Here is a 21,882-nt window from a genome sequence, read left to right as displayed (position 1 = left end):
ATTATAGCATTGAAAACCATACTCAAAGCACTGGCGAAACTGTGGAGTCCAAGTCTATAATTGTTGCCATTACCTGTCAGCACTTATTTCACTGAAAAGATGTGTCATTATAAACATGCCGCCTCCCACAGGAAGTAATTGAGTTTGAACTGAAAAGTAGACGAGAGTGCAATGATTTCACACCTGAGCAGTTCATGAGTGCTGTCCCTGATGCAACAAGGTATTAATTAATCAAACACATAGAGGATCATATAGATGTATATACATCATATATCAGAGAGAACATGGGAAGTTACAGGGGTGATTCATTGGGGGAACAGAGAAAACGTTGCAACATTTTTTGACAGAGTTCAATGTCTCCAATTCTTGCTCATCCAGAGATAATCAGAAATAATCAGCGTTCAGTGAGTGTGCCTGTGCTGTTATTTCAGAACTGATTAAACACAATAGCTTCTCATCACATTAGCTTTTATTACAATATTCACATCCAGACTGGGTTTTAATTTCATTTGACCTGTGATTGAATTTGACTGTTTGGCCTGTCATGTGTGATTTTTGTCAACACCTGCGTCAAAAACAGCCGTTTGAAATGCTGGCGCAGAATTAAACAGTATCTCCCTCCTCCTGCAAAGGTATAATTCGGAGCCAACAGCAGGCGGTGACTTATCAAACACAGGCAGAGCTGTCTTTTGCACAGATGCTGTTGATCAGAAATTTGAATAAAACATGAATACAATCATCAGTCATTTAAACCATGCCAGATTTCATGATGTCATGTTTTTACTGCAATTTAAACCCGATGTCAATTCTGTATAATTCAAAGTATGATGGAACCGTTGAAGGCCTTTGTCTGAAGCCAAATCCTGGAGATTGAGAGGCGGATGAGTTGCTCCCATCTGGTTTCCTGTAATCTCTGTTAACCCTGGCAATCCAACTGACCACTTCCACTCCATCCTCACTTTGACCCTGCTGGCCTCCCCACCCTCTCTATCCAGACCTGAACACTGTTCCCTCCACACCCACAGTTGTTTCCTAGCATAGTTACCAGTGATAAGATGGTCATTAAATATAAAATAAACTGGTGAACTGAGCCATTTTCCTCCCACATGCACAGACCTTCATATTTATAATATGCAGGGTATCTTTGTAAGGGTAGTTGCCTGTTTTATTATCTTGCCAGTAGGGGGTGTCATTCATTCTGCTCAATAGTGGTCAGACTGTTTTCATAACAACCAAAGCCTCCAGCACATCTCTGGGTATCTGACCAATCCTCCAAGCTGGCAGGGCAGCACATGGCAATGAGTCTATATACAACATCAAAATTTCAAGCACAGGGGAAGCTCAGATGGTGTCATCAACCGAATGTGTTTTTTTTTATATTTAATGTAAATGCTAGCACAGCGACAATTATAATCGCCACTATTGTCTTCTCTCTATTTAGTCCCCGTGTCGGTTTTACGTACTTTCAGTCATCTTGAGGCTTTTACCAGGTCTGTTGAGATACTACTCCCAAAGTAAAGTACTTTAGTGTAAAATTATATTAAATAAATGCAGGAGTTTACAAACCAGACCACCACAGACCAAGGTGATCACATGACATTTATTTAATACAACAGTTAATAATTAACATTACATAATTTACATGTAAGTAGAAATATACAGTACAAATATAAAATAGTCGTATATACAGCACCACATATCAGAGGGCACACAAACAATCAAACGTGTTTCTTGTCACTCACTCGGGTGACGTACAGCATAGGCAGACAACATGGCTGTCTACTGGGTGAGGGACATGTTTCCCCTGCAGCAGAGAGGTAGATGTTCCCTTTAATTTTTCAGAAGGCAGAAGGGAAATCACTTCACATCTCTAACAAAACAAAACAAAATTCTGGTCACCTGCCATCAATCTAAGTGACAACACGTTGGCGCAATACAGTTTGAAAAGTAGCAAGTAAATATATGCAACCACAATGTACTACATGTGTACTATACATGTGAAAATTGCATTGCTACACAAGCCAAAATTCAGGGCAGAGCCAAAATGTGTGTATCTCACTCGTGTGATTTTTTTTTGTTTTGTTTTTGCTGACTCCGTCTTTCACCCTCTTTCGTTCTCTCGGCCTTTGGATCTCTGGGCTACAAAACATCTCTGTCTCGGAGAACAACACCACATATGTGGCTGGGCAGCTCTGACAGAAGCAGTGTTCACATCGACAGCGCTACTGAGGCAGCCTGCTACATTGTCATTGCAATGATATAAGGTAATGAATTGGGCTTCTGAACTGGGCGAAAGGAAAAATACTCACAAATACTCTTTTTAAGCATTTCCTGTGACGTGTAGCTTGCAAGACACTGGTGTGGCCGTGCTTTATGCAAGGGCTCGCAATTACAGACAGATCTTTGTTATGTCTTCTTGGACAGAGGAAGATGGGCTCACCAAGACCTTACTCCACATCCATTTAGCATTTTCACCAACAGTGAAAGGAATGACTTCCCAGGTTCTCCCTTTACACCACTACCTCACTATTTACCCCGCTCTTCCCTTTGTTTAAACCAACAGAGAATGTCTGACAATAAGTATGCGCAGCATCATCTAAGTGCACACAGAGCTGCAAAAAAAAATGTGACAGTGGACTGCTCTGTTGCACGTCTATTGAAGCAGGCAGACAATCGCAGCCTTGTAATTGGCAAACTGGCCATCGTGACAGTCTTTGGCATCGTGTGTTACCTGCTACCTCTGAATGCATAGACACATTTTACTCCGCAAACAATCGCCACTAGTCTGGTAGCCACAATCAATGCACCAGTGATCAATCATAGTTCTCAAGGGTAAAGTAGTGTGTGTACACGGTCCTTCACAAGGCGACTACCGGTATAGACTCCTTTAAGTTTCTATACATTGTTTACATTGCACCTTCTCCTTCTCCATGATTTGCGTTTTCAGCGACAGAAACAAGAATGTTTACGACAAGGATAAAATGCCATTGTGTGTCTCATCCTGTGAGACTGTACATGAACAGAAAGCACCTATTCACACGATGTGGAGCACAGCTACATTCACCAGCTCTCTCTGAAAAAAGGCGTCGGAAAGGGGAAACCCCAGCGTCACTAAGAGCACAAACATTAACCAGTGTTCAAAAGAGAAAAAGGCTTGTACCATATTTTCAGACTGTCTCTCTCAGTCAATAATGATCCACTTTCTTTGGCACAGTAAAAAAAACTAACAAATGGACTGTGGGACTTACATTTAAGTGTAAGTGGGTGTAGCATAATGTCTGCGACAACGTGCTATAGACATTTCCTCCTGGACAATGGGAAAATGAGATTAAGTCAGAAACTGGGGATGTAGGAAGCCATAGGGGATGGATTGGGAGAGTGCTGCTGGGGTAAAGAGAGACAGGGGGGAAATTATCAGGAGTTCAGAAAAGGCAAATGCGACAGAGCCTTTTTCCATGAGTGCTTGCTCAAGGCACTAAGGGGGAGGGGCCATAGGGGAGCAGGATCATTCAAAGTGTCCCCGCTGTGGCATGTCCCCTCGGGCAGTGTCCTTCAATAATCCTTGCCTGACCTATGTGGAGTTGGGGTGTCCCACGTAGACACAAGGCTGGGCGTAAAATGTTGGCACATTGACAGGAGGCCAAACAATCATTGTGAGTCAGTGCCACACTCCTGTAAACTGGAGCTGACGCTACAAAAGGCCTTCAGGACTATGCAGCTTTAATTAAAAGTTTCTCTCGCTTGGCATGGACATGGCCATTGTGCAATTTTTTGTTTCTTCTCAGTGAGGTTCAAGGTACAACAATCGTTCAGTTCCCCAGAATCTTTATTTGCACAGACGGAAAAAAAACCTTCCACTTCCCCAGTAGGTCCTCAGCCCTGTTGAGCTCATCGTCCATGCAGATGCCAGTAAGATCCTGCTGGACTCAAGTTCCACTCTCCCATTGCGTAAAAAAAGCCCCCAACACATTGCTGCGGTGTCACAGGACGAGTGAATGACGTTGGCCCCTGACGTGGGTGCGCTGCTCTTTCAGCTGGGTATCAAGTTGCTGTCTTTGGCCCACTTCTGGCCTCTTGGAGAGTCACCTGTCCTAGCGGGAGGAATGCTGCGACTGACGTGCCTAGTGACGCCAGCATTGACTCCGGCAGCAGCTCTGCATAGCGTGTTGGGTGTCGGTGCAAGCTCCCACTGACTGCTACTGCATATGTGAGTATGGACTGCAAGGGCCATGTATTTGTGTGTGTAAATATGCATGCGGTGTGCAGCGCATATTTGTGTGTGTCTCCTCTCAGCTTGTTTTGACATTGGACACCTGCTGTCTGATGATAAAAGAGATGTGTGGTACTGGGGATCCCTCCTTGCCAATCCAGAATGGTCCAAAACTTACAGACTAAGCAGATCCTCAGCGTCCTGTCAATCAGTCCTTCCACTCTGTGTGATGTCTCAGTCCAACTTCTCTCCGGTATGAGATGAGCCAAACTCTGTGAAAAAGAATAGAGGGGACAGGGAGGGAGGAGGTGAAGTGGCTGCTTCTGTAGTCAACCCCTGAGCTCCCAGCCCTGGGTATGTCTCTGCTTTCAAGTTCCTTTAGCTGTTTTCCCCGCGTGCTTCACAGGGGACACTGCTCAGAGGTTAATGAGCCTCCTTCTTTCTTTTTCCTTCTCTTTTTCTTATGGACAGTCCAACAGGCGGTGGCCATCAGCAACAGCAAAAGACCCATGACGAGTAGCACCACCGACACCACTTTAGTCTGAGGCAGGTCATTATAGGTGTAAGTCACCCCCGTTCCTGCCACACCGATCACCAATGAGATGATTCCAAAGGGAAAGATGCAACGGTACCAGGACTTCTCCATGCCTCCAGTGGCCTGGGACAGACGCTCAAGGGAGGAGAGCACCTCTGGGACTTTGGCACCACCAGCCTCCAGGGCCTCACCGTCCTGCCCTGAGCAGGTCTGGGGCTGAGGTTGGCATGCCAGGTGGCCCGTTGTACAGCCCATCTCGATGGTATGGGCTGAGGGATCCCGAATCCAAGCGGCAGCGCTGGCCTCTTGGATCACGTTTGTAGTCAGCTCTCGCCTGGAGAAACAGAGAGAGAGATAGAAAGGCAGAGAGAGAGAGAGAGAGAGAGAGAGAGAGAGAGAGAGAGAGAGAGAGAGAGGGAAAAAGGAGGTCTACATGAAACCGGAGAAATGACTGGAGGAGGAATGGCTGGAGCATGTAAGATGAAGGCGTCTAAGTCAGCGCTGAAATCCACTCACACTTTCCCCTTCTCTCCCTCCCTCTCTGGCTGTTTCTCTGTACACTGCCTGTTGGCTCTCTGGCAGCACATTGTACACTCTGCTGAATGTAGTGATGGGGGATATATAAAGGAACGGAGGGGGAGGAGCTGGGGAAGAAAAATGGGGAAGTCCAAGTGCTCAGATTGGTCTTCTTTTGTGTGACGTCCAACACTGAAGCGGGGAGAATAGGGGTTGATCAAAGGGGTTGATGAAGCACAGGAAGGGGGAGGGGAGAGGAGTAAAATGCTCCCTCTTGTCTTCATCTCCCCATCACTGCCTCTCAACTGCATTTTTTTGTTTTCCTGGGCTATAATGGCCTCCCCTGGGGAATACAGAAACATGCTGCCGTCTGGAAATATGGGGATAGAGGGAAATCCCTCAATATTTCAGATTGGAAAGTTATTTTGTCTGTACACTTGATAAGGGAATGGGCATCTCAACAGCAACTTCACCAATGCGTCACCTCCATATGGCAATAATAGCAACTGTTGCACCCCACCAAGTCTTGGCTGGACATAAACGGAAACAGAAATCTTACGACCACCCACGCGGTCCTCCGTTTATGCGCATGCAGCTGAAGAAACTGATTTGTTGGAGCATATTGATCATAAGGTGCATTCTCACATGTGAAAGAAACACACTCGTGAAAAATACAAAACGCCCCCACTCATTTCCCACCCACCCACCCACACCCACACTCTCTCTCTCTCTGCTGGTGCCAGAACATTCTGAATGGAAGGCTACCACGTAGTAGTTAATCCCCCAGTATGATCGAAGGAAATCAATCACGAAAGCTCTTTTTCAAGCTGGCTAATCTCACTCCTCCACATCTGAAAAGCCACGCGAAAGAAGGATAAACGTGTGTACACAGCTGAATTTCTGTGTTTTTATCTTCAGGCATTGGCGGATTTACTATGGCAACATTTGATCTTTTTCCTTTCCAGGCAAATTCGAACACTGCTGAATAATTGTGTTTTATGCATTTATAAAACACCGGCATGACTTCATCTTTGCAACAGGTTATTCCTTAATAATTAAATGGATTGATTGTTGCTCTATAATGGCCACAAGGCTCATATTATCGCATTAAGAGCCAACTAATGTTCTCATTTAAATGCCTAACATGCCTCTGTCTGCACAAGACTAGTGCTCCTTAGTTAAGACACAGTATTCTTTGCCGTGACAGAAAAGACAACTTGATTGAGGAAGCTGGCTTAGACCGGCTGAATGGTGGTGGGGGGAAGTCTAAATAATAAACCCTACTGTAGCCTGATGACCACACTGACTTCACAATCTCTGCTGTAGCTCAGTCGGCAAAAGAGCTGTAGATGAGCAAAAGAGTAGGGGAAAGAGTGAAAGTGAGGAATGTGTTTGTGAAGGGTGGGAACAAGAGAAATGAGATGTTCATTCGCAATGGGCCTTTGAAGGAGAAAAGTGGATTCTTGGTAGCACTGTGTGGTTTCTGTGGATTTGTACTTAGACTCCAGTGTTGTTGTGGACTAAGGCAAAAAAAAAAGGGAAATTGAAAAGGGTATGAGAAGGGAGAGGCTATTCAACTCTGTCATTCTCTGTAAGAGTATTTTTACTTCCACGGAAAGTAAAAAATTTATGCGGATGTTCCATTATGTGATCAAATGAGGCATGAGAAATATGGGACAAAGGCGTGAGACATTGGTAACCTGGGCAGGGCCGGGCCATGGCGGTGGGAGTGTAACAGCTCCGTTGGTGACAGCCAGAGCGAGGCAGAGGCTGATGTATGCAGGTCACAGGAAGGCTGAGTTGCGTAGGCGCCACTCCCACTGGAACCTGTGTGTAGTGTTGACGTGATCTCAAGGATGCATCTCTGCCTCGTTCACACACACACACACTGATCCAGGACAGTATCGTGCGTGCAGTCCTGTAGAGACGAATTGGCTGAAATCCAAGACACTTATAGTGTTGGAACATTGGAAGCCTTGCAATCATGTCACATTTAAGCCAGGAGCAGTTGTTTGATTTATTGTCCTCCTTTAGAGGCACAATCTGACGCTGAAATGGTCCTCTCCTTTTTATAATCTGCTTTTTATTCCTCTCCGCAGGGAAACGGGCCATTTCCAGCTTGCAGCATGCGGAGAGCCAGGCCCCCAAGCGCATGTGACTCAAACAGCTTTGACTGTGTATGTCCCTGCATTTGTGTATACATGAGGGTGTGTGCAGCAGGGCTCAAACACCCACGACCTGCTGCGTGAATCCAGCGCCACCTGTCGTCCAGTCTGGCGCAGTCCGAGCCATAGACACGTCATCTGTGGGCATGAGCCTTTAACGCCCTCTCCAAGCACTCCTGCATCTCACTAAAACCCTCACATCACATTTGTAGTGGGGGGAAAAAAACGTAACCAATTTCCAAAGATCACAAGGAACCACATGTACTATCTATCATTCACTGCATCCCAGATTATAAAAGCCCAGCATGGAAATCAAACATCATATGGAGAAATGCAGGTACGTCTCGACTACTAGCAGATAGTATCTTCTGAAATCTAATTTACCCGTGTAATTCTAGGACACAGATTGGATCCACGGACAATTATTGATTTGTTTTTGATTGAGCAGTAATTACTATGCAAGTGGGTAACAGTAGTCACCTGCTTGTGTGTTCTGTTGTCACATACTCCGTGAGTTGCCTGCCACCTGCTGGCACTGGCTGTGTTGTTAAGACTCCATCAGTGACTCCAATGCAAGGTTTTCCAAGAGACTATACTAGGTGTAAATTGATACGTATGAAGACATTACTTAAACCTGAATTTAGAATAATTGAATGAAAAACTGCTTATTTTATGTAGCAAATGGGATATTTAACAGGTAAAAATGTATAAATCACTATCTTAATCTAAATAAGCCTTTTGAAAAATGCATTGTCACAAAACTGTTAAGGTTTTTGGAGATTATGTACATGATTTTCATAGTACAGTGATTACATTTTAAGGACACCACATCATAGTCAGACATCACAATCTTGTATTTTTCATTCAGTCAATTTATTACACGGCAATCGACACTGAATAACTAAAATCACTGCGGACTAAAAAGGGATTCTTAACAATAACGACCTAGATTCTTGATTCACAGACAAATATACTCCTGAACTAGAAGGGCACTCGGCGAGCGCATTCCTCTGCCAAGGCGAACGACCTATCTCGCCACGTTAAAGAAATTGAATGGGTTCTTCCTTGGGTCATACCCTGCGAGTCACGACTCCACAATTTTTTATGGAAATAAGTCATTTTTGAGTAATCCAGTTGACAGACAATCAAATATAATGGTCCTGCACTATTGTGACCAATACATTTTTCTAGTTTTACTGACTGGTGTCAGAGCAGAATGATCCAACTGGAGGTTGAGAATAATATCTAATTTATCTTCTTTGTGTAAATAGGGCAAAGTACCTCATAAACTGATCACTCGGTGCAATACTGTATGTTCTCTGGTCAATCAGACTCAGAGTCCAGGACTGTGGCAGGGAATCGCTCCCCTCCTTCACCCAGCAGGGAGTACATGTCTCTCAGCACACTGGGGTTCGGACATCCAGGCCCAGGTGCTATAGAGGAGAGCTGAGGGGACAGGTTTTCCAACAGAGCCTGTCACAAAAGAAAAGTCACTCAGCACATTATTTCTTGGTCGTTACTGACTCCACAGATTAGCACTATCAAGTAACTGATGTACTCTACATTTATCAGGTGGTTGAAGAACACGACCCTTACCTGCTCCAGGTTGATCTCTTGCTGCAGCAGGGCCACCCGCATCCTCAGCTTCTCCAGCTCTTGGAGCTCTGCCTCAGTTGTGTAGGTTATAGTCAGGGGCAGAGGTGTGATCATGCCATCTTCCCACAGACTATTTGCCCCAGTGGGGCAGAGAGGACCTCCCCCTGGCCTCCATCGATCCCACGTTTCCAACTCTGACGGAAAATACAGTTATTTTTAGAGTGTGGGCGTGAGCAACCGTAGCCTAAAACGTTTTCCTGCTTTGCAGCATCAGCTTTAAATAGCTAGGCCCTTGCCTAGCCACGTCAGGATAGACAGAGGCGAAGGAAAGTACTGATCTGGTGCTGAGGTTTCACTGCAGCTCTATTTTCATTTTCCATATGCCAGGACGGCGTGGCAGCATTAGCTCGTTAGCACGCGACATCCGTCACGATGTATAACTGGTAAACATAAACAAAACTTCTTTCCTGAAGTTGAGCCAGACATGTGAGCAGTGCAAATGGAAAAAGCTCTGGACATTCAGCTATATTATAATCGCATCACTGGAGGTAATGGAAATTGTACCATGTTATAGCCACTATGCTCAGCTACTGCCAAACGGCTCATTACTCCCTCACTATAGGATTCTCTTGAGTAACCACTGAACAAAACCCCGTCGGTTTGCTGTCCTGGTTCCTCAATGGTGGAACGAGCTCCCCATTGACATCAGGACAGCAGAAACCCAACAAACCTTTCCAACGCAGACTGAGAATTCACCTGTTCAGTCTGCACCTTAATCCATTTTGAACAATTTTTATGTACTTGCAGGATGCTTAAAATTTTTGGGTAATATCTTCACTTATTGTAAAGCGTCAGCTAAATGAACGTAATGTAAGGTAATGTTACATGCTATATGTGCTGTGAGTGTTACCCAGACCCCCTGACATGATCATTCAAACACAGCTGGGTCAAACACAGGGTCATGATTTCCCCACCACTTTCCCCTCTATTATGCCAGTCTGTGATGTGGAATAAATCTTTTAAAGAATGTTTTTTTTCTCTCTTCGTGGACATCTCACATAAGGTTGACATGTAATCTGTTGAGGAGGAGACACAGCTTGAAAAGGCAGCTTGTGTTATTTCGAAAAACAGTATTCCTTCCTACCTTGTGTTACTGGGTCTGCAGTCAGGCATGAGTCATACTTGTTTTTCCTAGTACCTGCAGAGAAGCACATAACAAAGAAAAAAAGAAAAAAACTAGTTACACTTGCAGAATTATTGCAGCAGAAGCTAGAGTTGTTCCGTTCATCTGGGCTATTTGAATTAGTCTCATGTTTGTGGTCACTGTTTTTGTTACAATGACAGAAAATGTTCAAATCCAGGAGCAGAGGAAAAGCTCCCCACTGATATATCAGTTTAAATAGCTCTCATGAAGTCATTTCCTGCCAGCTCCCTATGCAGTTTATCCGAAATAATCATCTTTTCGCCCACACACTTGTGTCATAAATCTACTTTCTAAGTCCTCCTCATTCCTCTCCTCCTAGTTTTGTGTGCTTGCTGTGTGTCATTTTGTTCAGGCTCTCACCGAGCTCTGTAGCTGCTTCTGGGGTCACTTTGGCAAGAGGCTCTTTTGTCTGGCAGGGATGGGTGAGCTCATGACCAAGGTGAATCAGCTTGTCATCCGGAGCCGTGGTCTGATCTAGGCTGCCACACGGCCAATCCTTGGGGAACTGGAGAGATCAGAGGAAAATGGTCAAGGATGACTCACTGGATAGACAGCTAATTTCCTATAGCTGGCTATTGGTGAGCATTAACTGTGGAATTCTGAGTGATTATCTGCCCAAACTCAACATTACACAGATAGGAAAACATGTCTCAGGCTTCCCAGCCCATTGTGATGGGTTTCAGTAGGAGAAAAAAAAGGAAGGATACCGTAGTTGTCATTCTCTCCATGAAGTAACTGCTCTCAGGCACAGGGTTTCTTTGTAGGGCAAAAACTTTGTCCCACAACCTAAAGTTAATGTACAGAAGGAAACTCAGTGCAAAACTAAACAAAACTGTGGAGTAAGTGTAGTATTCTGACAAAATCAACAGATAGATTCTGGTCAACCTGTTTTGCTTGTTCCTTAAAGATTTCCATTTTGTTATCTGCTCATTGGGTATTCTGCTAGGAATCAAAGGTAATCATGAACAATTGTAGTAGAAATGTTCCAAATATGACTGACAAAGATGGGTACATTGTTCCAGTTGTGTAGAAACATACCCACTCCGTTGAAGCAAGCCGTGTGCTCCGGACTCATCTGTATGTGAAAACGGCACCGTGTTATTTGGAGAAGGTGTGGATTTGCCCGGGTCATCAACACTCAGCACGCTTCTTTTAATAGTCTTGTTTTTGGAGTGCAAGGTTGAGATGTGATCAAGAGTGCCAAACGCTGAACCAGCCCCCTGCAATTTCCTAGCTGCCTGGTGATGCACGACCTCAGCAGATGAGACAGGGTTGTTCTGGATTGTGCTTCTTTTGTGTGTTGTTTTGGACTGTCTGGGATTGTTGCTAGCTGAGCGCCTGGAGCCTCGCGTGGAGGATACTGATAATCCAGGTTTTTTGTGATCTTTTCTGGTAATGCTGGCAGATTTAGAGGTGGATTGACTTCCTGTTGACGGTGCAGATGACTGTGATGTAACAACTGAGGCTCCCAGTTCCTTTACAGGTCTAGATTGCTTGTGTCTGTCTGGGTCCGTTTTAGAAGTTCCAAAACCTGTGCGGATCCGGAGGGCTTTCTCCAGCGCTTGCTCAAGCAATTCTATGTCTTCCTTCTCCCCTGGTGAGGTATCTGCGTCTGAAGCACAGAAACATGTGGTTACAGTTTAGTTATCAAACCTTTGTTTAAACAGATAATCATGTCTCTTTAGACACATTATCTCTTTTATAAGAAAGATCCTGCCAAAACTGGCAGCATGGAGTGGTTACTATATAGCCATTTAAGAACACAGTTAATTTAGAACATTTATGGACAGCACAGTTAAATATGACCTGGGAGGCACAAAAGATAGAATATACTTGGATACGTTGACCAAAAATGCAAATATTTGTTGTATGTGATGTTTTGTTACGTTTAGTGAAAACTGACATAAAGCCTTTGATACGTGACATAACTTTTTGGCCTGTTTGATATTGTTTCTTTTCCCATTACCTGCATCAGCAGCAGCAGCATCATCTACACAGTCGGACTCCTCCACGCCCGGCTCGGGTTGTTGTGTTCTGTTGGGGTGATAATGGGGAGGGGTTCAACACATTTGGGTTCATGTCCATTCATTTCATGTTGTACTTCTCAAAACCAATCGCAGCGATACAGGGAATGAATGAAACACGACGATGGCGGAAAAGGCACTGCTGGGATTCGAACCCAGGATCTCCTGTTTACTAGACAGGCGCTTTAACCATCTAAGCCACAGCGCCAGATGGCGACCTCGGCACAACTATTCCATCCATAAAATGAATGAATTAACATGCTGGTAACAATATTACAAGTATTTAATCGTTTGGCGGGAGCCTTTGCAGCTGTAAACTCGATGTGAGTTTGTTCAGCTACGTAAATGAGACGTTGTGCAGTACTTACAAACTCTGTAGTATGTCTCTGTACAGTTGAATACTGTCATGAATCTTGGTTTGTTCAGCTTTGCAGGACTCGATAGCCTGCTCGGCCACGGACAGCAGGGACATGCTGCACGCACACTGAACTAGATACGTCTGCTAAAGAAATTGCCAAACAGCCACGAAAGTGTGTCAACAATGTCGTCACTTGATGAATACCCATAAAAACAAAAGGTAACGCTAATAGCGCTCTCGTGCTGACCCGCGAACTCCAAATCAACGGATGCGGAAGTCTCTTTTCTTCCTCAGTGCACACGACGCAAAACAATGTAAACGTGTTTAAATTTGGGGATTCTCGCAACGACACTCGTCGCTAACTTTAACGGGCGGATTAAATCTCGGATTTGTTTCAATCTACCCGTGCACACAAACGACAACTATAAATCCACATGAAACTTTGTAGTTTAAATCCACGCGACGTAAACCTCAGTTCTCGCGAGAAGTGTCATTGCTACCAGGGACACTTGTGCTGCGTTCCAGTTTACCTCGGAACTCGGAAGTTGGAAGTCGGGTTTATCGTTCCAGTATGATCTCGGAACTCGTAATTATCGTTATTATATATAACTGTCGTATATTGTAAATGGAACGCACCTGCGAGTCGAATTCCGACTCGGAGGTAGGAAAAAAATCACCACCGCGACATCCGTGGTCCGAGTTCCGAGGTAAACTGGAACGCAGCAACTGCTCCCTCGTGTTGCCACAACCAAAGACGTCATAGCCTTTATATGCCAATAGGCACAGCACTATATTATACAGTTAGAAAGAAGTTTACTGTTCAATTACTTATCTTTTTCGGTGATAGTATAACAACAGTGCAACGTTATTTCAGATTCAGTGGCACGGTTAACGCCAGAAAGAAGGACAAGACCATTTGACCTACGATTAAGACTCTACTTGCATCCTTTTTTTAAAGTCCACCTCATGCGCTCGACCCATAAATGTGTCCTAGTTCCTATGCTGCAAGTTGCAAATGGTGACTCCAGAGTGCTCCCTCGATCATCTTTGATAACATCATTCATTTGCATTTTGTAACTGTAATGTCAAGTAGCCTATGTACAGTGTTGTACAAGTGCTGCCTCTGTGAGTGAAACCCAATTGTTTGTGAAAGAGAGTAAACAGAGTAAGGATATGACGAGTTCTTGGCTAATTTGTTGTTGTTTGCTGGGGATTTTCTCCCGCTGTTTAGTGTTTCTGATGCAACACTCGAGAGCCCTCTAAACCCCAAGCATACTGACATCCCATGTGGGGTCTTCAGCAGACCAGAGAGACTAACAAGCAACATATGGCCGATAAAAAAGTGAAAACAGAATCACTCATAGGAGTGACAATGGTCGTCAAACAGACATTTTTTTTATGTTTGTGAGACTCTCAACTATAATTTGGTCAAACTAGCAGCCGAGAGGACGTTGCGATCGATCCTTCCTATGCCAGAGATCTTGGACTAAATCCCTCTCCTTCCTTATTGAGCTGCAGCAGTGGAACAGGGGGCACTTACAGAAACAATTTAATGTAATGGCAACAGCTTGCCAGCACCATTGGAGGGAAATGAATCATCTTGTTAGCTCATCTGTCCCCCCCCCACCCTCCTCTGGCTCTGTTGCACAGTGGGGGTGGGGGGTAGTTGGGGGCAACCAAGCATCTGACAGTACAGTAGGCTGCCAGGCTCTGATTGTCAGACACACACACACACACACACACACACACACACATACACATACATACAACCATACACACACACTCTCTCTCTCTCTTTCTCTCTCTCTCTCTCTCTCTCTCTCTCTCTCTCTCTCTCATGCATATACACACAAACGCATAGATACTCAAACACACACTTGCATGGACAAATCTGCTCAGCAACACAAACAACCACCGTGTACATAATTCATCAACAGCATGCGTGAATCATGTGTACAAATAAACACCGGCTAAAACCATTATGAAAACATGATCTGTGATGTACGTGTACAACAATACGCTGTAAACAAGATTACATGAGGGACGTTTGTTTTGTTTGTCGGGGAGGGCCAGGCCAACATGTTACCGTTCGGTATGGTAAGATAAGAACCACCTGTTCATCTGGAAGCACTTGTTGTAATCAAACACTCTGGTCATCAAGTTCACAACATACTCGGTGAAGATAGTGATGTATTCATTTCAGTTATTTGCCCCGATCCCAGCTCTGCCCGCTTTCACCTCTTTTTAAATTTCACACCTGTCAGTTTACTTGTTTCCTTCATTTTTCAAATGTTTTTTTCCTGGACAATGAAATGTGGTATTGAGTTTTGTTGTGGAGCAATCCCTTCTTGATAAAAGTAGCTTTATGTCATTTTTTTCATGGTTATGAATACTAAGACATGGTGCAGCACTAATGTAGAAAAAGACAAAGTGTTAAAACCGAATATGTGAAGGTAGAAAAATTGACCCAGTCCTATTATCAGTATCAGTGGTCTGTGATCTTAATGTAGCCCAGTCTGTCTGTCTATCTGTCCATCTGGACAATATAAAGGCTATGTTTGTGTTGACACTGCACTGGTGAAGGGCCGTGAGATGGGTTTGAACCTTTATTTTGAAAAGTACAGCACAAATATAACTTCTTTTTTTGGCACAAAATGGTTTCTGCCTGTGTCACCACTACAAACAAACCATCAAAAACGGTTAAAGTGTACCTTGGTCCTCCTACAATCTCTGAAGACGTATAATCTATGATAATAGACATAAATGTTGTTATGTGGTTATGTAAGAATCACAACTTTGTAATCATGTCGGCATGGCCTCTGAGAGCAACAGAGGATGTTGCCAAAAAGCAATTTGTTTGGCAACAGAGATTGAGACACACATCATGGGGGAGAAATTAGGAATTTCCAATTGGAACAGCCGTGATCATTGCCAACAACAGCAGCTCAGCTCGTATTACACTGTAGCACAACTGATTGAACTGTAGGTTTTTTCTAAAAGGTCCACAAATAGACGTAGGGGGGGGGGAGACAGTTCTTGAAGGTCAAATGAAAAAAGACTTCATGATTGAGAAACGCACATGTGGTCTCCACATTGTTTTGTTGTTGTGCAGTGAACGCAACGCGCCTCCGCATTGTTCTTCATTGTGTGAGAGAGGTACAAACTTTTGTGCTGTGAATCTGCGGCCTCAGCACTCTCCTGTAGAAAACGACCACCTGGCCGCGGACGGCCGACAGGGGGCGCTGCTGGGCGCGCCGCTCCGACAGCCAGACACCTTCAGCCTGAACTGTGTCGGACGGAGCTCGCTCACTTGCGCAGCGGTGCTGAAAGGTGAGTCTGTGCGACGTGTCAGCGCGACACTAACACTCTCCAATCCAGCCGCAGTCAAAACGAATTTGACGACGGGCCTTGTGAGACGCGTCGCCCTCGCAGTGCAGCGCAACGCCGCCTGCTCGGGTGTCAGGCGAGTTTGTTAGCTCGCTGTAATGCTAGCTAGGAGCGAGCTAACTTCGCTGGTAAAGTTAGCTATTGTCAAAACACAATGGTGCTCGCAAGTTAGAGGACGTTGCTGTTACGCGTTGACGGCCGGACGTGTGTCCGTGTTTCGATAAAAGATGGCGTTGGGTTGTGATTGTTTTGGTCGGAGCGAGGAGCTGAGCCGACTTCAAATCACTCCCATGTGAAAATGTGAATCTTTGAAGAGCTTGTTTCTGCGAGTTTCTCTCCGACGCCCCTGGTAAACGCCACAGGGCCTGCGCTGGGTGGCATGGTGTGCTGTTTGTCGCGGCTTTGTTCCTGTAGTCGAAGCCTATTTGGTGTCAACAGCCCGCAAACGATCAGTTTTCAATCTCACCTTGCCTTATCTTCCTTAAGGTCAACGATTCAAAGCAACTGAATCAACTGACAGAAGGCGACTTTCCTTTGACGATCATCATCATCATCATCATCATCGCCACCACCACTATCCTCATCATCTCAGGGACGACAGATACAGGGAGCAGGAGTGGGGTTATCAGATCCCCCTTTTTATCATCAGATCACTGGGTCATTGGGTAAGCCTTCTTGTCTGTTTATTATTTGTGGCACAAGGTACAATTGTATATACCTCGATCAGAGCTTTACCAATGTAGTTAAAGGTGCAATAAAAAACTTGATGTATGTAAATAAATATAACTGATGCCATATTATTTTAAGTGATATAATGTTAATTTGAGTTCTTTCATTGATTTGATGGTAACAAGAACACACCACTAATGTCAGCACAGAGTATGGAGACAACAAGTGTGACCAACGGAGCGGGGCCTGTGCATGGAGTGAAAGATGACGACCTCAGGTAAACGCAAACGTCGGAAATTGTGGAATGACACAGCAAAATAATCATGTTTCTGTGGTCCTGTCAAACACCCATTATACCTCCCTACTTTTCTTATTTTCTCTCTCTCCCCAGTCCTGAAGATCTGTCTGAGATGCTGGCAGCGGGGACCAAAGAGGTTCATGAAAAGGCTGAGAACACCCAGTTTGTGAAGGATTTTCTCAGGGGACGCATCCGCAAAGAGCTCTTCAAGGTCCGTCTGTTTTATTTTTTCCAATTAAATGTTATAGAGGGATTTAGTAAGCAAACAAGATGAATACAGAAATAGAACGCACATGTAGGCCAACAAAAAATTTCAAACTGTTCTTTCTTGCTTCTGCAGCTTGGTGCCCTCGCACTCTACTACACTTACACGGCCATGGAGGAGGAGATTGAAAGGAACAAGGATCACCCCCACTTTGCGCCTCTGTATTTTCCTGCAGAGCTGCACCGCCACCAAGCTCTGGCCCGTGACCTTGAGTATTTTTACGGCCCAGAATGGCAGAGCCAGCTCAGCTGCTCCAAGGCCACTCAGCGCTATGTGGACCGGATCCACCAAGTGGGGCGAGAGGACCCGGTGCTGCTGGTGGCCCACGCCTACACCCGTTACATGGGGGACCTCTCTGGGGGCCAGGTGCTGAAGAAGGTGGCGCAGAGAGCCTTGAAACTTCCTCCCACAGGAGAGGGGCTGGAGTTTTATCAGTTTGATGCCATTCATAGTGCCAAAGCTTTTAAACAGCTGTACCGCAGTCGGATGAACGAGCTGGAACTAGACGTGGAAACAAAGAAGAGGCTCGTAGGCGAGGCTGTGAAAGCCTTCCAGTTCAACATGGAGGTGAGAGGCAATGGAGAAGGGAAGGAAGTGAGAGTGTTAGAAAAAAGAAGTAATGGAAGCTATGTTTAGAAACCCTTGTGGGTGATCTGTTCCAAAGTGGTGAAGGTTAAGCCGTTGAATGGGGATTTTGTTCAGTGTGCTTTTTGTGCATAGTGTGCCTATTTTGATTATTTACTGAAATAGTCTATGCCCTTTTTTAGACTTTTTTTTATAACTAATATCTCTAATACCTTAAATATCTTGAGTTGGTTTGGGCACATGTGGGAAGTGTTGTCCATCATTTATCAGGAGTGGTTTATGTCAGTATTAGATTATGACACTTCGATTTTTCAGATGTTTACTTTTCATTCCTTTCTTTTTATTGTAGCCATGAACAATCTCGGGACTATACTAGTACTCATCTGCCTTGATAACCATACATGTATTTGTGCTGGCAGGTGTTTGATGAGTTGGAAGAGATCGGTAAAACCATCCAGGAGGATGTTTTAGATGCTGGCATGCCCGTCCATGGAGCAATGGGTGGTGACATCAGCAAATGCCCCTACTATACTGCCAAAATGGGTACGCTGTTATACTCCTCTTCATAACCACTGTGAGTACCGTATAAATGGCACTATTGTGAGGATGTTGTTTAAGTTTTTTTTTTTTTTTTTTTGTGCATTCAGGGGCGTCGGTTGGAACGACATACGCCTGTCAACTCTTCATGGCTGTGCTCAGACACCCAACAGGACAAGTTCTGTTTGCTACTTGGTTTGCTGCTCTGGCTGGATTGGCTGCATGGTATCTGATGTGATCCGGCCTTCAGCCTGTCATTTTGCTGCTGTGAGAGAGTGAGAGAGAGAGAGTGAGAGAGAGAGTGAGTGAGAGAGTGAGTGAGAGTGAGAGAGAGAGAGAGAGAGTGAGAGAGAGAGAGAGAGAGAGAGAGAGAGAGAGAGAGAGAGAGAGAGTGAGTGAGTGAGACTCATAGAAGGATGGACAGTAAGGAGATGTAGACCATTTCAGATTTTCATACAAGCATTCTTTATGGGTCCAGGGTTTATTTAATGTTGCACATTGCAAATGACGTAAGCTGACGGGAAGTATACAGTCAGGTCCATAAGTATTTACCTCTGCACACCGCCACAATGGATTTGAAATGAAGTAGTCAAGATGTGATCGAAGTGTAAACTTTATTTAAGGCGTCTTTAACAAAATAATTGCATCTATTGGAAATTACAGCCATTTTTACAAATAGACTCCCATTTTCAGAGGCTCATAAGTGATTGGAAACACCACTGACAAGCAGTTTCATGGCCAGGTTTGGCCTATTCCCTTGTGACTCCGTGACATGTTAACCAGATTAAAGAAGAAATGGGATATTCTTCAGCGGCCATTTCAATCAATCAATGTTTTTCAGTTACTGCAGACAAAACCGAAGGCAGAAAGTCCGGAAAAAAAGGCAGCAACTGAAGGCAGCCGAAGTAAAGCCTTGCAAAGCATCTTGAATTAAAGCTAAAAGTCTACACTTCAATCACATCTTGATTGTTTCATTTCAAATCCATTGTGGTTTGTGTACAGAGGTGAAATTACAAAAACCATCGATCTGACTGTATTTCTTATTAAATTAATTTCCAGCGAGATGATTTATTAGACCATTAGCACGTCATCTCCATCCATCCATCCATCGAGCTGCGCCTCGTTACAATTTCTCCTCCACTTAGTTTTGTTTCTCTACCTCCTTTTCGACTATCCCTCCATTTTGTGTCAAGGTCTGGTCAGCCTGTCTGGTCGTACCTCAACACGTTTTGTGGCCATTTCTTGATTTTGTTACAAAAACGTAATTCTAATAATTTGATTTGAAATTCAATTTTCTCCCAATTTTTAAATTCAATTTGCAAACTGACGGAGCTTGATGGCTTTTTTTTGATGCGGCCCATTTACAAACTCTTAACTAGTTATAAAGTTGACAATGATAGATGCATTATCAAAATGTAGTAGTGGTTACCTTAGTGAAAACATGTTTAAACGTACTATGCAGAGGATATGCATAGAAGAGCACAATAGACTGTGTTGATTTCTAATAAGGCATTTCTGTTTATCTCAAGATTGAAATTTTAGTAGTTTGGTTATAATGGAACAGTGGTTAAGTTTTATGTGAACCTTGACAGTGTCTCCATATACTGTATTTTATTTTTATTTTTTTACCTCTACACATTGCTGTATCAAGCATAATGTTAGAAGAAAGAAAATGTTCTTTTTGATACCCATAGTCACCTTTCAGAATTCATACATGGCCTCCAGACAGCTTGTACATGTGTGCTGTGACAGGTGATAGGAAAAGCTTTTTCCCCCGCCAAGATATAGCACACCTACACTTTGACAAGTGTATGATTAATAATATTTTAGTTCTTTGAATGTCTGCTGATGCATGTTGAAATGTATAAATTCTGTTTCAGAATTATGCGACACATTGATGATTCAGTTTGACCTGCCGCATGTACCTATATTAAGGATATTAACGGAGACAATTGCATCTGTTTTAGACAGATTTCATTTTAAAAAAATAGTATTAACGGTTTATCTACATTCTTGTGATAGACGTGTACTTCATCTATATGGGGGCTAGATATGTTAGAGGCACTGCTTTACAGAGTTCATATGTTATGGATATACCAGTATCCACCATCACTCAAACTACACATTATGCATACCGTATGCTGCTTATACTGTAGTGCAAGACGGGAAATCCTTTTTCAACATTGACAAGAGAAAAACATATTTTTGTGCTGTTTACTTTATGCAGTTTGATGGAGTTTAATGTTCACCCTGACACAGTGATGATATTTTGTTGACTTTGATTTCTCTTTTCAACATTTTTCTTGAGTACCAAAGGAAATCTGCTGATATGTACATGTAGACCTGGTTGCTGTGCCGCGTGTATTGCTCAGCACATTTGCATTTACTGCATATGGATTATGCAGTATTCCTTATTAGTATTACTCCTATTAGCAAAGCTCATCCAGGACAACAACTAGGTGTTTTACCTGATCGGTCACAGCCATGAAAAAAAGTGATGATGATGATGATGATGATGTGCTATGTATTATAGAGTCTCAGGTTCATGTTGTAAAAAGATGGCAATACAATGCATTGTATATTGAGGTCTAACATAGACCGCCTGATATACAGAACTCCTGTTGTGTCTATGTGTTATTTAATTTTCATGATGCCAGTGTTTTTCATCTCATCATCTCATCTTCGACCGCTTATCCGGGGTCGGGTCGCTTGTACTCGTGATCTCGTTTTTTCGGTCACGACCCATCCTTCATGACCATAGGTGAGGGTAGGAACAAAGATTGACTGGTAGATCGAGAGCTTTGCCTTCCAACTCAGCTCCCTTTTTGTCACAACGGTGCGGCAATTCTTAGGCCAATCTCACGCTCCATTGTCCCCTCACTCGCAAACAAGACCCCGAGGTACTTAAACTCCTTCACTTGAGGTAAGGGCTCATTCCCTACCTGGAGTAGACAGTCCACTGGTTTCCTGCTGAGAACCATGGCCTCAGATTTTGAGGTACTGATTCTCATCCCAACCGCTTCACACTCGGCTGCGAACTGATCCAGTGAGTGCTGAAGGTCTGCCTCTACCATAGAGATGCAGCCCAGGTCCAGTTCGTCGAGGTCTCCGACCTCCACTGCCACCCGTGTGGCAGCGCACCCGACCCCAGCGGTTCTTCCTGCGAGTGGTGGGCCCACAGGATGGAGGGGGGTAGGTGCCACGTAGCTTCTTCGGGCTGTGCCCGGCCGGGCTCCGTGGCAAACCCGGCCACTAGGCGCTCGCCGACGAGCTCGCCGCCTGGGCCTAGCGCCAAACGGGGGGCCCGGGCTTCCTCTGGGCTGGGTCCCTTTCCCTCTTCCTCTATCTTCCATGGCGTCCTTTGTTGAACCATACTTAGTCTGGCCCCTCGCCTGAGACCACTCTGCCATGGGAAACCCTACCAGGAGCACTAGGCTCCAGACAACACAGCCCTCAGGTTCATAGGGACACACAAACCCCTCCACCACAGTAAGGTGATGGTTCCTGGAGAGGTTTTTGTGTTAAAATATTAT

General features: G+C 44.4%; 3 protein-coding genes and 1 non-coding gene across 12 annotated transcripts; 1 reads left to right on the top strand and 3 right to left on the bottom strand.

The window, feature by feature from the left end:
- Positions 1-1,586: 1,586 nt before the first annotated feature.
- Positions 1,587-5,352, bottom strand: LOC118289401. The gene is made up of 2 exons (XM_035616372.2): positions 5,262-5,352; positions 1,587-5,079 (listed from the first exon to the last, which is right to left on the bottom strand). The coding sequence occupies exons 1-2, from the start codon at positions 5,330-5,332 to the stop codon at positions 4,611-4,613; spliced, it is 540 nt and encodes a 179-aa protein (XP_035472265.1). The 5' UTR covers positions 5,333-5,352; the 3' UTR covers positions 1,587-4,610.
- A 2,928-nt stretch (positions 5,353-8,280) lies between these two features.
- On the bottom strand, positions 8,281-13,384 carry LOC118288900. 6 transcript variants are annotated; one of them, XM_035615483.1, is made up of 9 exons: positions 13,245-13,384; positions 12,193-12,260; positions 11,265-11,838; positions 11,112-11,168; positions 10,934-11,012; positions 10,587-10,731; positions 10,167-10,220; positions 9,023-9,216; positions 8,281-8,899 (listed from the first exon to the last, which is right to left on the bottom strand). In XM_035615483.1, the coding sequence occupies exons 1-9, from the start codon at positions 13,367-13,369 to the stop codon at positions 8,750-8,752; spliced, it is 1,446 nt and encodes a 481-aa protein (XP_035471376.1). In that variant the 5' UTR covers positions 13,370-13,384; the 3' UTR covers positions 8,281-8,749. The 6 variants fall into 6 exon arrangements, with proteins under 6 accessions (XP_035471376.1, XP_035471377.1, XP_047184293.1 ...); XM_035615484.1 differs by having other exon boundaries at positions 11,112-11,165; XM_047328337.1 differs by lacking the exon at positions 13,245-13,384 and adding an exon at positions 12,619-13,125.
- On the bottom strand, positions 12,385-12,458 carry trnat-agu. The gene has a single exon. It is a non-coding gene; the product is annotated as a tRNA-Thr (tRNA).
- Positions 13,385-15,655: 2,271 nt separating the features above from the next.
- Positions 15,656-20,969, top strand: hmox2b (heme oxygenase 2b). 4 transcript variants are annotated; one of them, XM_035615489.2, is made up of 7 exons: positions 15,656-15,938; positions 16,482-16,660; positions 16,874-16,941; positions 17,056-17,173; positions 17,303-17,794; positions 18,232-18,355; positions 18,460-20,969. In XM_035615489.2, the coding sequence occupies exons 1-7, from the start codon at positions 15,656-15,658 to the stop codon at positions 18,585-18,587; spliced, it is 1,392 nt and encodes a 463-aa protein (XP_035471382.2). In that variant the 3' UTR covers positions 18,588-20,969. The 4 variants fall into 4 exon arrangements, with proteins under 4 accessions (XP_035471382.2, XP_035471381.2, XP_035471383.1 ...); XM_035615488.2 differs by having other exon boundaries at positions 16,850-16,941; XM_035615490.2 differs by lacking the exon at positions 15,656-15,938 and adding an exon at positions 15,973-16,344 and having other exon boundaries at positions 16,850-16,941.
- Positions 20,970-21,882: the final 913 nt, after the last annotated feature.

The sequence above is a fragment of the Scophthalmus maximus genome, chromosome 17 (genome assembly GCF_022379125.1).
Source record: "Scophthalmus maximus strain ysfricsl-2021 chromosome 17, ASM2237912v1, whole genome shotgun sequence".
NCBI lineage: Eukaryota > Metazoa > Chordata > Actinopteri > Pleuronectiformes > Scophthalmidae > Scophthalmus > Scophthalmus maximus.
Note: the sequence above shows the minus strand (reverse complement) of the source record. Positions and strands in the feature narration are given on the sequence as shown.

Bases quoted from the DNA above. Each gene is read 5' to 3' on its own strand.
- LOC118289401 (XM_035616372.2), bottom strand. From the start codon at position 5,332: ATGTGCTGCCAGAGAGCCAACAGGCAGTGTACAGAGAAACAGCCAGAG. The intron at 5,080-5,261 runs GTGAGTGGATTT...CTGTTTCTCCAG, and splicing joins GAGGGAGAGAAGGGGAAAGT to GCGAGAGCTGACTACAAACG.
- LOC118288900 (XM_035615480.2), bottom strand. From the start codon at position 13,369: ATGACGTCTTTGGTTGTGGCAACACGAGGGAGCAGTTGCTGCGTTCCA. The intron at 11,169-11,264 runs GTATGTTTCTAC...TTTGATTCCTAG, and splicing joins GGCTTGCTTCAACGGAGTGG to CAGAATACCCAATGAGCAGA. The intron at 9,217-10,166 runs GTAGGAAGGAAT...ATTTTCCGTCAG, and splicing joins TGCAGACCCAGTAACACAAG to AGTTGGAAACGTGGGATCGA.
- hmox2b (XM_035615488.2), top strand. From the start codon at position 15,656: ATGAAAAAAGACTTCATGATTGAGAAACGCACATGTGGTCTCCACATT. The intron at 17,174-17,302 runs GTCCGTCTGTTT...TTGCTTCTGCAG, and splicing joins TCCGCAAAGAGCTCTTCAAG to CTTGGTGCCCTCGCACTCTA. The intron at 17,795-18,231 runs GTGAGAGGCAAT...TTGTGCTGGCAG, and splicing joins CCTTCCAGTTCAACATGGAG to GTGTTTGATGAGTTGGAAGA.